Consider the following 14,381-nt stretch of genomic DNA (forward strand, 5'->3'; position numbering starts at 1 on the left):
CTCCTACTCTAGCATTAGCTTTTTCCTTTTGGTTCAAAATCTAAGCAGTTAGGTAGTTTGGTTTCTAGAAAAATGGTTTTAACAAAATAAAACCTGGCCAAGCTGTACTTTCCCATGAGAATAAAATACCACGTGCCTACTGAATCTGGATCGCAAGCACTTAGAATGTGTGCACTGCACTTTCCGAACAGCGGCTTCACTGCGGACTTCCAGACTGTGATCAGGCTGCACTCTAGCAAAACCTGGAGTTAACACCTAACAAACATACCGGGAGATGACATTTTATAGTAAATTTACTGTAAAGAACAACAACAAAAATACAGCATCATTATATAATTCAGATTTTCTCACTGGAAATTTGCATGTGAAAACCAGTGACGCTTATACAAAAATACTTTATTATACAAGATAGACCACCTTCAAGTTGCCATCTGAAGATTTGGTGGGGAGAGGTTCACCTGAAAAGTTTTCTCATGGAAATCCAGTCTCTTGGCTCTACTGGCCCACAGAGAAGTCCACATCTATCAGCTTTCTGCCAGTCTTGAGAAGATTTGTCTTCTCTGTTCTGTGGTCATGTGTTCACAAGCTTCAAAAATGTTTGCCAAAATTAAAGTCTGCTGAATTGTTTTTGCCTTCACCCATATTCTTCCATTCATTCCAAATACTATCTCCAGTGGATAGAGTTTTCCAACTTCCTGTATGATTTCACAGTCTGGAGCCAGTAGCCTGGTGAGGGTGAGGAAGAGGAAGAAAATGAAATTGTCATCACGCGGTAGGGTACGTTCTTATGCTCTCAGAGAACGGATTCCTTTTCTGGGCAGCTTTTCAGTTACTGAAAGCCCTGCAACACTGGTCCAAGAACAAAACCATGTAACTATACTTGCTGCCTTCTTTCTTCAAGAAGTTTCTTTCCTATGTGTCAATACACCAGAGGTCACAATGGAGGACTGTCCCAACAGAAACCAAAGCTAAGCCATTCACCTCCACCAGCGTTGCAATGAAGAGAGAAGAGCTCTTTCCTTAAATGGCAGAGCACTGTAATTCTAAGCTTTAGGATCTTAATTTGAGACAGTGCTAAGAGTACTGGGAACACCTGAGGTCAGTGCTTTGAAAGCACAAGGATGCTGCTTAGTTAACATATGCTTCTCTAATTCTGTCCCCCACACCTGCAAATCTGTAGTCAGAAGAGATGTACAACAGTGTCTGAACTTCCAGTGGCTCTGGGAATAAAGCTTTTTAATATGGCCCAGCTTTAGGTTTGTAGAGGAGAGCGGTGGCGTAGTGGTTTCTATGTTGGACTGCTAACCTCAAGGCCGACAGTTCGAAACCACCAGGCAATTCACAAGGTCTCTACTCTCATAAAGAGTTACTTACAGTCTCAGAACCCAGGGGGCAGTTCTGCCCTGTCCTGTAGGGCTGCTGAGTGAGAACTGACTTGTGACAGTGAGTTTGCTTTGGTTCTGTTGGGTAGGTAGAGAACCTGACTAGGGGAAACACTGATATGGAGGCTGCACCTGATCCTACTATCACAGAGATCTGGTGATTCTGTTCAGTTCTAAACTGCATCTGCACGCAAATGATTTCAAAGTTCGGGAGGGTCAACTTTTCACATTTAGGCAAGTATATCAGGACAGCGGGCCTTCTGGGAGAACAGACAAAGAAAAAACCGAGGTATGGAGTATCAGCCCAGACCTCCCACAGCCAAGTACACCTGAATTTGATGGATTCACCTGAGTGTGGCCCAGTAAAGAGATGGGACTAAATTCAAGACTACAAACCATGCTAACAAGGACACTGATTTTTAACTGAAGAGGAGAAATTCAGACCTTGCTAAAAAGCCTGGTTAAGAAATCCCACAGCTTGGCCAGATGTCCAAGACATTATCATTGTAAAAGGAGCTAAGCAAGTCAACAGACATCAGGACTTACTTTCTAATTAAGCCCAAAGTCACTTTAAAAAGCAGGCCGTCCTGTCCAATCACACCCATTCCGTTGGCTCGTCCACAGCTGTCAATACAGACCATCTCTGGTTCCATGTCTTTGTTAGCAACCACAAACTGGCCATAGATGAGATCTCCAACCTGCAACGATCATTTAAAAACTGTTCATTTCATCTTAGGCAGCCATTCTAAGGTCAGGTTTTCCAGTTCTTCCCCACAGGGAGCAAGATTGCCCACCAGCAGTTCTGTGGCTGAGGGTCTAACTATACTTCAGAATCCAGCCCCTTTGGAGTTGACTCTTCAAAGGAGGATAAAGTAACACATGCACCCCTACCCTTTCCCCACTAGAAAATCCTCAGAGTGGAGGTATCTCATGGCCAGAGAACAGTACTGTTGGTTATGTTAACTGCTAGCTACCTGTGGGCACTGAGACACATTTAAATAAAAATCAAACCTAATTAAAATGTAATTCAGTTCCTCCGTTCAATTAGCAGCTACATTTAAGACCTCCACAACCACATGTGACTACTGTACTGATCAATGCAAATATAGAAGATTAGCAGCATGACAGAGTTCTATCAGATCCCACTGCCCTAGAGGTTGCAGGAGACTTATGGCTAGAGAAAGGAAGTGGTATGCAAGTTAACCTAGCAAAATAGCTGGGGTCAGGGTACGCCCTTAATTATTTCTCGATGCAAAGTTTACTTTTAAAACTCCATACAGCTGAACTTCAAAATGATGGAACTGAGGAAACCGAGTGAATGTGGTCACTTTACTCAAGGAAGCACTGACTAGGAGAACTCCAGGTAAACGGAACATTCACAGCCCTTCAGACGCATTTGGTCTTGGTGGCAGCTGGCATTTGGTACATATGAACAAACACACTGATTCAAGGCTGCATCGATGACATGCTAGAACCAAGTTCAAATAAAGTGATTCACGACTGGGGGTGTGGCTTTACTAAGAATGAGTATATGGTCCACAGAGAAGGCTTTAGAGAGTGAGCAAAGGCACAAGGGCAGGGATTACTTTATGTGTGAGGGGGCTGTTAGAGAGTCTGGTGTGGTTCAAGCATGGTCATAAGGAGGAGAGGATTATGGATGAGGCAAGACCCCTGCGTGTCAGGTTAAGGAATCTTGAGGCTCTGAAGAACCACTTTGTTTTGAGAAAGGAAGTAGGTGAGGATGTTGGCTCTGAAAAGTTTGGATGGAGAGACCAGAGAGTGAGACAAGGATGCCAATAAAGTCTCTGACGCAGTCCAGTCAAGGGTAGCCAAGCCTGAATTTGCAAAGTGGAGATACAGGTACGGGCATGAAGAAAAATGGTTCACACACTAGTTAAAAGGTTCAGAGAAACCACTCAGCTTCTGGGTTGTATGGGCAAGAAGACTCGGCCCCGCACTGTGAGATATCAGTCCCAAGGCCAACTACCAGGATGAATGAAGGGATAAGGCAACTGGTGCCACTTTTCCATCCTTTGCCTCTCAGCCTGTACCTGACTTCCTTGGCCAGTGCCCATGATAGTGAAGAAAACAGATAGAACCTTTCAACTCGGTCGTGCTGTAGCACCCCAAGAACCAATGGTACAAACAAAGAACGCATCTGTGGTCTGTCTAGCCCAGGACCTCTTGGGGCCTGAGTGATCATGTGTTCTTTGGACACAATTCAGTCACCTTCTAAATATTTTCACATTCTAAGTAATGAATTTTTCTCCCCCGACCCCAGACTTTTGAAACCAAAGGTCCCCCTCATTACCTGCACGTTTGGTCTGTTTCTTTTAGTCGCACCTTCAAAGGCCAAGTAAGACAAAGAAGCTGGCTCGCTCCCTCCAACATCAACTTTGAATGTATCTCCAGATTTGGCGGTCACTATGCCGATGACGTGGTCTCCTTTCACTGGGACATACTACAAAAGCAAACAATGAGAGCAGTACAGATTACAATGATTTCCAGCAATTTCTAAAAGTAACCCACTGCCATCTAGTAGATGTCAACTCACAGTAGCACTGCAAATATTTATGGATATGTATATGGAGAGCCTCATCTTTCTCCTGAAGAACCGCTTGTAGGTTTGAACTGCAGGCTTTGAGGTCCAACACTGAACCCATTGCACCACCAGGGCTCCTTAGTAGTGAATTTATTATGGTCGTCATTAGAGATGTTTAGAAAGTACTTTAAAATTCAAATTATTTATTCAGACTTCAAAGTGCCCAGATGGCATAATGGGTTAGGTGTTGGACTGCTAACTACAAAGTCAGTGGTTCAAGCCCACAAGCCGCTCTCTGGGACAAAGATGAGGCTGTCTGGCCCTGTAAAGACATAGTCATGGAAACTCTACACAGGGTTACTATGAGTCAGAAGCCACCTGATGGCAGTGGTGAGGGGTTTTTTTTGTGTGTATGTGTGTGTGGCTGAGGTTATATAAACTACTACAAACGTCATCACATGCCAATTTCAGTCAGTAATAACCAATAACATCTTAAACTCTCAGGTCTACAGCTCTGTAATTCTCGTTATCCACCATTCCTGAACACCCTCTTCAGCTTCCTTCCCAGAAAGTCCCTGGCTTGTGTTTACACAGCTGTCCAGGGCCGCAGGGTTCCCTACAACCAAGGATGCCCATCTCATTCATTGCTTGACAAGTCGGCTCATAAGAAACTTATTATTGCAGGAAAAGTGTTAAACTCCTTGTGACGTGGACTGAGTCGATTTCTTCCTCTACGGCCTCAAAGAAAAAGTCTGTCACTCCCTGACTTTGGGGACAATGACCAAGTGTCACCATCCTTATCTCCCTTATCATATCCTAAGGTTTTCCCCCGCCTTTCTCCCCTGGGCGCCCTGCTCAAGCCACGTTCCTGCTCACGGTCGCTCACAGGAGGAAGATGCAGATGAGGCGGGCATTATTCGCAGACTAGATGCTGCTCCCGGAAGTCTCCCGCAGCAGATGGACCACTCTCGCTGCCGCCCCTCCAACTCACCCGCTTCTGTTGCGAGTCCACCCAGTAAACGCCGCCGCCGCCGCCGCCAGGTTCCTTGTGGCGCAGGCGGCCGCACTTGGTGACCAGGAGACGCTCCCCACAGCGCCGCAAGCCCGGGCCGCACACGACGCGCACGCGCGAGCGCGGCGCGGGGCTGAGGCGCAGCGGGCGTTCCCCAGCCCCGCCGGGGCCTTCGGCGTCCTCGTGCTCCGGCAGCAGCAGCTCCTCTCCCGGGAGCACCAGCTGACCCAGCACGGCGCGCGCCGCCCGGGCCTGGCCGCTCGAGAGGGATTCTGCCCCCACAGCCGCCGCTTCCGCCATCGCAGGCGCCACCACACACCGATTCCGGCCCGGGCTTCCATTTCCGGCTTCGTGTCCAATCGCCAGCTGGCACAGCGCCTTCCGTTTCCGGCACTGCCGTCGGTGCGACGTCACTTCTGCGAAGCCCAATTGCTGCGAGCGCGCGGACCCCCCACGGTGCCCGCGGTGGCGTTTCGGGTTGGTCGCCAGGGTTGCGGGTGGGTACGTGACACGCTTAGCCGGATTGGATCGCGGTGCTTTCACTTCCGGGTGCCTGGGCCGCGAGCCTCGTGGCGGGTCGCACCGTGGGAAACCAGATGTACCCTTGTGTGGACTCCTGGGAAGTGAGCGGGATTAGTCGTTGGGTAGGCCCATATTTCCTTCCCTGGGAAGGCGGCATTCTCTTTTTAAACGAAAACCTTTTTGGGTGTGGCCAGGAAGGGGCTTATTCACACTCTGGTTATCACCAAGAATAAAAAGTCAGTAATTAAAAATAATAAAACCTCCTCCTGGGCTTACCCATTTGTCTCAAGCGAGACAGTCAACCCTTGCTGTGCTTCTTTGTATCCTAGGGTCTGATGTGAAATAGGTGGAGGTGAATGAATGTATTCTCCTTAGACTTTTTTCTCTGCAAAGATACACAGATCAACCCCGCCTTCGAATAGTCAGCACTTAAGATCAAAAGGACAATGTTCAGAAGGGTTAGGAAATAAAGAATGGAAACCAGAAACCCAGGGAGGGATAAGTGATGGTTGAAGGAGGGGACCGCCAGAGATGCATGTGCCTGAATTGTTAGATATAAAACTATGCTCGGTTGTGTTAAACCTACACCTAATTGACAATTTAAGATTTTTTAAATAAACGAAAGTGAAATTACTAGTCAGACCACCAGCTAACCACACCACATGCACATATTCATATCATTGTGAACTACCCCGATACGGAGTGGGGAAATCAGTGACCACCGTGAAGTCACAGTGGCGACTTGGGTTGTGCAGGTGTGCAGCAGCTGGTTGCAGTCCATGGTGCTTCAGGGTCTCTGCTTTCCTGGCCTGGGGCGCTTCGACGGAATCACTGGTTTTCCCCATCACCTGGCACCTCCAATGACTACTTGGTCAGACTTTCTAGCAGTAGTGAGAGGACCTGGGAATCCCAAGGACATGACTGAGGGGTGGATTTTTTTTGTAAATCATTCTGTTGGGGGCTCATACAACGTTTATCACAATCCATCCATCCAGCCATCGTGTCACGCACATTTGTACATTTGTTGCCATCATCATTCTCAAAATATTTGCTTTCTACTTGAGCCCTTGGTATCAGCTCATCTCCCCACCCCCTTAACCTTTGATAATTTATAAATTATTTTGTCATGTCTTACACTGTCCGACGTCTCTCCTCACCCACTTTCCTGCCCATCCCCCAGGGAGGGAGTTATATGTAGATCCTTGTGATTGGTTCTCCCCTTCTCCCCCATCTTCCCTTTCCCCTCCTGGTATCCCTACACTCATTATTGGCCCTGAGGGATTTATCTGTCCTGGATTCCCTGTGTTTCCAGTTCATTTCTGTACCAGTGTACATCCTCTGGTCTAGCCAGATTTATAAGGTAGAATTGGAATCATGATGGGGGGGGGGGAGGAAGCATTTAAGAACTAGACAAAAGTTGTATGTTTCATCGTTGCTATACTGCATCCTGACTGGCTTGTCTCCTCCCCATGACTCTTCTGTGTGGGGAACTCCAGTTGCCTACAGATGGGCTTTGGGTCCCCACTCTGCACGCCCCCTCATTCACAATGAGAATGATATTTTGTTCTTTGATGCCTGATACCAGATCCCATCAACACCTTGTGACCACACAGGCTAGTGTGCTTCTTCCATGTGGGTTTTGTTGCTTCTCAGCTAGATGGCTGCTTGTTTGTCTTCAAGCCTTTAAGATCCCAGACACTGTATCTTTTGATAACCGGGCATCATCAGCTTTCTTCACATTTGCTTATGCACCTGCTTTGTCTTCAGCGATCCTGTTGGGAAGTTGAGCATCATGGAATGCCAGTTTAATAGAACAAAGTGTTCTTGCATTGGGGGAATACTTGAGTAGAGGCCTAATGTCTTTCTGCTCCTTAATACTAAACCTATAAATATAAGCACATAGACCTATTTCCCCATCATCATATAGATATATTTACATATGTACATGCTTGTATTTTGTTGCTTTGTTTTGTTCTGTCTTGTTTTTTGTGCATATTATTATCTCTGTAGGTCTATCTAGATAATATAGACTGGATAAACAATCTGTAAGAGAAAACAACAAGATTGACGGTTCCTGGGGGACATGGGAGAGGGAGAAGTGGGGGAAAGGAAGTGGGTGTTAACAAGCCCAGGGACAAGGGAACAATAAGTGATCCAAAATGGATGGCGAGGAGGATGTAGGAGGCCTGGTAGGGCTTGATCAAGGGCAATGTAACCAAGAGGAATTACTGAAACCCAAATGAAGGCTGAGCATGATAGTGGGACAAGAGGAAAGTAAAAGGAAATAGAGGAAAGAACTAAGAGGTATTTATAGAGGTCTAAATACAGGCATGAGGGGTAGATCTTACTTGACCCCATTTCTTCTGCACATCTTTCTGAGGTACCCACTTCAAAGTGAATTTTCAGAGTTTTTAGAACTTTGAAACTTCTAGGCACTATCTCTTTAACCCACCACCCTACATTTGGTGAGATGCTGGTGAGCTCTCTTCCCTGATGTCATGGGGAAAAAACCAAACTCACTGCCTAGAGTCAATTTCGCCTCATGGTGCCCCTTTGGAGCAGGGAAGAACTGGCCCTGTAGGTTTCAGAGACTTAATTCTTTAAGAGAGTAGAATGCCTCATCTTTCTCCCATGTAGTGGTTGGTGGCTTTGAACCACTGAACTTGTGGTTAGCTGCCCACTGCATTACCACCAGACCACCAGGGCTCCCTGATGTCATGGAAGGTCGATGGAAAAGAACTATTGTATAGCAGTCAGATTGTGGTAATAAATGCCCATGATTTGTTTTCCTGGCAGGATTAGGAGACGCTCCTGGGAGAAAAATGGTGCCCATTCTGTTTTCCTCCCACCTCGCCAAGGGCTAGCACCAGGAGCAATCTGAATCCTGGCTGGCCCAAGACCATTTCTGGAGGATTCACAAATGATCTCAGGAAGACCTGGGAGCCAAGAGCCCGTCCAAGTCCCTTCTGCACCCTACGCGGGTAGTGGGCGTCTGGAGGAAAATAGGCCTAAACGTTCCCAAGGCGCTCCTTGTAAGTCCACTTTCCGGTGAGACCACCCTTGGGCAGCCTGGCTCATTCCCAAGCACAGAGAAGAAACAACTGCGGTGCTGCAGAGGCTGGAAGCGAGGGCTGAGGGGCGGGCCATCATCGCCTCTTGGCGACGCCCACCCAGCGCACCCCGAGGGGCGGCCCCAGAGGGGGCGTGGCGCACGAAGGAAGGCGCCTGGGCCACTTCACTGAGAACTGCCACGTCGAAATCCACTGCCACGTCGGTGTCCGCGCTTCGCTGCCTCGGCGGCCTCTGGCGACCGGTGAGTGAGCGCGCGGGCTCCGGACCCCCAGGATTCTGGAATCCGTGAGACCACGTGGACACAGGGCCCCCGGATTCTGAAATCCGCTCCGTGGAGGTGGGAATTTGAGGCCACGAAGTAGAGGGTGGAACCCAGTCCACACTCTTCGCCTGTAAGTCGGGGGTCCGGAGCCCTCGTGGGCGCCGTGGTGTCGCGACTATAAAGTTCTCACGGCCTCAGCGCGCCCTGCCAGTGTCGGGTGTAAGTGGCCATGGCGGTGGGAGGAATGCGGGAAGCCCGCGCGCACGGTCGGTCGGTGGCCCTTCCGGTCTCGAAGCCACGTAGCGCCCACGGCCGCGCGGGCGAGTGTCGGACCGATCGGGGCGCTGCTGCTGTCGCGCCTGTGTGCCAGGCCCCGTGAACTCCGGGGTGCCTCTTCTCACTTTCTCTCAGTTCTGGGGGACCAGGGGGTAGAGGGACTGCCGACTGTCATGGCGGCAGGCCATGGCGGCCTTCCGGTCCTTCCCGGGCGGGCGGCCTCGGAGGAAGCTGTGCCGCGCTGGAAGGTGGCAACGTGGCTCCTCGGCTGCTTTCCTTTGTTGACCGGCCAGGCGGGCGTTCCGCTTTGGTGCTTCCATTCAATAAAAGGCACTTGTTGACCACCTGCTCTGGGCAGGGGGCTAAGCTGGGCCTCCGAGTTCATGGGCTGCTCGAGACAAAGCCAGCGAGTTTGCCCAGAGCCCGATCCAAGTCCAGCCCGCGGGTGCTGCAGGGGGAAGCGCTTAGCTTCAGATCCCGTGGCATTGTGGCTGCCTTATCTGCCTAACCACATCTAGGCGGTTGATAGATAAAAATGAGTCATTGTACATATTTTGGACTTGGTCTACTCTGAGAGTTTATAGAATTTTTGAAAAACAACATTTTGCCCTTATCACAAAAGTCATACAAGTTCATTATAGGAAATATGGGAGAAAATTAATAAAACTGTTGAGCCATGAATATTCAGATGTAAAATGCCCACCATAAAAAAAAATAGGCCATTGAAACCTGCCAACTCACGGGAAAAAGACGAGGCTTTCTGTTCTGCTCACGATTTCAGGATTTACATCCGCAGAAACCCACGGAGGCAGTTCCACCCTGCCAGACGGGTCGCTGGCTGAGACCCCGAATCTACTGGAGAGCCTTGACTTGGGCTTTCTCGGGGTGCGGTTGTTGTTGGCCCAGCAGAGGTGATTTTTGAGTGAAACTTAAAAGTTTAATTTATTGGTTTCTAAAAATTACAAATGAAATATGTAGCGAGAGATTTAGATACAAAAATATACAGTAAAAGAATCCATGCTTAATATTGTTATTCAAATACAGAATTTAATCCCAAAACATAGATGCTTACAGTTACTCCTATACAAATGTACAGATTTTTTTGGTACAGATTTTTTAATCACTTTTCATAAAAACAGTTTTTTTTCATTTAAACCATTTTATTGAAGGCTCGTACAATTCTTATCACATTCCATACATACATCCATTGTGTCAAGTCATATGTACATTTGTTGCCCTCATCATTCTCAAAACATTTGCCTTCTACTTGAGCCCTTAATATCGGCTCCTCGTTTTCCCCCGTCTCCCCCCTCCCCACTCCCTCATGAACCCGTCATAATTCATAAATTATTATTATTTTGTCACATAAAAGTTTTATTGGCATAATAATTCATATCACACAATTGAATAGTTCAGTCACATCAAGAAAAGTTGTACAATCATCACTACAAACAGTTTTAGAACATTTTCTTCATTCTTGTGAAAAGCATAACTTCTTAAACATAGGATTTATGGGAGAAAATAAGGCATTTTTTTTCTAACCAAATACTGTTCTGGATGTGTTAGGAATTCCATAAAATACCATTTGGTCCCCAAACTCCCATCTGAACTACATTCCTTTATAAGCTAAGGGCTTTTTTCTTATTTGAAATGACATTAAGTTTGGGCCTGGTGTTTGTCACAATATAAAACCAATTGGAGTTACTTAAAACTACATAGAACAACTTTCTAGTTCATATTGACTCTAATTTCTTAAGGGGGTATCATGTCACTTTGGTAGTCACTTTATACCATATATGACCAATTAAAATAATTTAAAACCTTGAAAAAAGAATCAGTAGGGGAGTAGATAGAGTTAAAAATTCCACCAAATTGTACATTCTTTACTTGCCTAGGAATAACATGGAATAGATTCTGTATCCATTGAATTTCTTTGTGCCTTAATTTGCTCGTTGATAAAATGATAACAGTACTTACGTGTAAGGGGATGGAGAAAGGGTAGAGATGGAGGACTCCTGGAGGACAGAATAGCAAGAGATCTTGTATATGACCTGGTCAGACATTTCTACTTTGACTCCTAACAATAGCAGCAATAGATTTGTTTTGCTAGCAGAACTCAATGCCCAAGATACATCAGAGAATGCTCTGTTGAATTCCAAAGAAACGGTCTCTCTTTTCCAATGTCTTAGCCACAGAGCAGGCCTTTGTCACAGCCTTCTGACTGACCACCCTCTTCACTCTTCTACTGTAATCCTTCTTCCCAAAGCCTACTACCTGTCTTTTAAAAACCCTGCTCATGTTCTTTGCTCCAAAACCCTCCAAGTTTTCCCCTATCACCTGCAAGAGAAAGTAAAGTTCTGTCCGGAAATTGTCTGAGAAAAACCTCAACTTCCTCCAAAAGCCAAACTCACTGTGATCAAGTCGATCCTGACTCATAGTGCCTCTGTAGTGACTGCTTCTGTGAGCTTCCGAGACAGTCACTTTATGGAAATAGAAGCGTGGTCTTTTCTCCAGTGGAGCTGCTGGTGTTTTCAAACTTCAGCCCTTGCGGTTAGCAGCCCAATGAGAAATCACTGCACCACCAGGATGCCTCCGACTTCCTGGAGGATAACAAAAAGTTACAGAACTCTAAAAGAGATGACTACGCATACAAGCATGTTCGCCTGCTATAATTCCAGAGATACCAGAGTAGACCAAAAGATTCCCTGGGCCAGATAAAAAACTTTATGAATCTGTACAACAAGCCACAGGATCATCAGCGCAACAGCACAGATTCATCCACCCCCAAATCCAGACTGAATGCATTGGGCTCCGATGGGCGGGCTGTGCATATGCTCAGAGTAATTTGAACAGGACAAGTTCAATATAAAGAATTAACTATAAGAGAGCATTGGAATAATAAGTCATTGGCTAGTGAGAAGTAAAAAGAGACTGAAAAAGATGACAACGATGCAGCTATAATGAATAGCCCCTATCCTTAGTGTGGGGATGCAGTACCCAGAGAAGAGTCTGTCCCCTCAGCAGCTCAGGCAGATTGAGAAATTGTTGGAGTGAGCATGGCCATGGCTTACTAAATGGCAGAAATGCAGTGGAACGTGGTGCCAGTTGAAATTGCTGTAAATCTGCCCTCTAGAACTTGCTGTCTTTTCTAAGGTGCTGGGGAAAGCTATTCCTGGAGAGGTACCTCCTGGAAGACTCTTTAAAAACTGCCCAATGGGGTCCTAAAGAAAACTGCTGGCCACTTGCTACTACTTCTGGGCACCAAGCAAAGCTAGAGCCACATAAGGTAGAGTCCACCGCACTGCAGGAATGTGGCAGTGGGCACATTTGGACCTGGAAGTAAAGCCCATTACTCCTGCAATGTTTCTCCATTTTGCATCAAGCCTTCCTTCCTACCAACAAAACTTAGCATTATGACAGCTGGCAGAGGAAAAGTAAAAGGCTCAGATGGATTTTCTCAGAATAGGTGGTGAATGATCAATTTAGAGCCTCCAAACTCAAGCTCACTGCCATCGCATCAATTCTGACTCAGAGTAACCCTGTGTGCATGCTCAACCTGTCCCTGTGCATTTCTGAAGCTATAAATATTTATGAGCAGCAGAAAGCCTCGACTTTGCCCTACAGAGCTGCTGGTGGATTCAAACTGCAGACCTTGTGGTTTAGCAGCACAATGCATAATCCACTATGTCACCAAGGCTCCTTAATTTGGAGCCCAGAGGCAATAAATGATAGCTGGCACACAGTTTCATGAAGCTTGTAAGGGATAGTTATTAAGTCGAGTCAGTAATTACCGGGGACAGTAATTAAGTCGAGTCTTTCAACCTTTCACCATTAAGTATGATAAGTTAGCTGTAGGTTTTTCATAAATACCCTCTAAGACTCAGGAAGTTCATTTTACTCCGAGTTTTTTCAGTGGTTTTATCATGAAAGTGTTATATTTTCTTTTTTTACACCTACTGCGATTTGGATTTTCTTTTCAAATGATGAACCAAACGTACATGCCTAGGATAGATGTCGCTTGGTTGTGGTAACAACCAAACTCGCTGCTATGGAGCCAAGCTCACTCCCAGTGGCCCCCTGTGAGTGTCCGAGCCCCTAACTGTTGACAGGAGTCGAAAGCCCAGCCTTTCTCCTGCAGAGCTGCTGCTGGTTTCAAATGCCGACCATGCAGCTCCAAGCCCAATGTTGCTGGATTGCGTTGGCTAGTCCTCTGTTGAGGATTTCTAAGTCTGTGTTCATAAGAATAGTTTTCTTGTGATGCCTTTTGTTTTTGGTATCAGGATAATACTTCAGAAAATTAGTTGGGTGTATTCTCTTTGCTAGTTTGGGGGAAGAATTCTTAAAGAATGAGTATTAATTCTTCTGGTTTAGTGGAAATTATCAGTGAAGCCACCTGGGCTTAAGTAAAAAAACAAAACAAGTCTCTTTCTGACTCCACCTTTTCTGACCTCACTCTGACTTTCTACAACTCGAGCAAGTCCCAGAAGGAGTTGTCACTTTTTATATCTACTTTTCCTTATACCTCAGGCTTCCCTTTATTGAGGACTCAGCTTCCTTGAGTCAAGAAACCCTGCAGTTCCTGTTAATCATCTCTGCAAGCAAGTGCTAGTTACCCCCCAACCCCGCGGCAATGGAGCAGGGCCTTGCACCTGCCATGCCGCATCAGATAAAGCCAGAGTGACTCTGGCTTGAGTCACAGCTCCAGCTTGCTGCCATGCTTCCTGCATGGATATGTGCCCCTCCTTCGAGAGAGGAAGGAAGACTTGGGCCTTGATAAAGTCTTGGGGTATAGTAGGGCGGTAGCCAGAAGTTAAAAGAGTTACTTAGGGGCCCTAAAACGCTCCCAAAGTCCAGACACTGAACAGGTCAGGGCGTTTTAGTGCAACGGTTCTGCGCCTGAGTGTAACTCCCAGGTTCAGTAGGCCTTGCCACTTGCTGTGTGTGACCTGCACCTATGCCAGTATCTTTAGTGTAAAGTGGGGCCACGGTACATCCTCGAACCCAGCCTCCTACAGAACAGGCACTCGCTGCCACTGTCACTGACAACTGCCCGATTCGCCCAGAGGCTAACACTGCTGTCATTATAACCGAACATCGTAGCCCACCAAGACACGTGCTTCCCTCACTGCCTCCCCCCTCCCACCAGCCGGGCGGTGTCCCCACAATCCTAGTCCCCCGCGGGCGATGGCCGAGGTGTGGCGCGAGTTTCCCAGCCGGCAGGATTAGGTCTCCGCACGCCGGAAGTGGCCGCTGGAGCGGGCGCGCTGAGGTGTCTGCTGGCGGGCAGCGGCCCGGAGCAGGGGGCGGGGGCGC

General features: G+C 47.2%; 1 protein-coding gene across 1 annotated transcript; it reads right to left on the reverse strand.

Moving 5' to 3' along the window:
- Positions 1-318: 318 nt before the first annotated feature.
- Positions 319-5,236, reverse strand: EXOSC3 (exosome component 3). Its single transcript, XM_004710999.2, has 4 exons — positions 4,916-5,236; positions 3,694-3,843; positions 1,929-2,080; positions 319-726 (listed from the first exon to the last, which is right to left on the reverse strand). The coding sequence occupies exons 1-4, from the start codon at positions 5,234-5,236 to the stop codon at positions 525-527; spliced, it is 825 nt and encodes a 274-aa protein (XP_004711056.1). The 3' UTR covers positions 319-524.
- Positions 5,237-14,381: the final 9,145 nt, after the last annotated feature.

This window comes from Echinops telfairi, unplaced genomic scaffold (genome assembly GCF_000313985.2).
Source record: "Echinops telfairi isolate 266 unplaced genomic scaffold, ASM31398v2 ScPeMD7_7410;HRSCAF=8448, whole genome shotgun sequence".
NCBI lineage: Eukaryota > Metazoa > Chordata > Mammalia > Afrosoricida > Tenrecidae > Echinops > Echinops telfairi.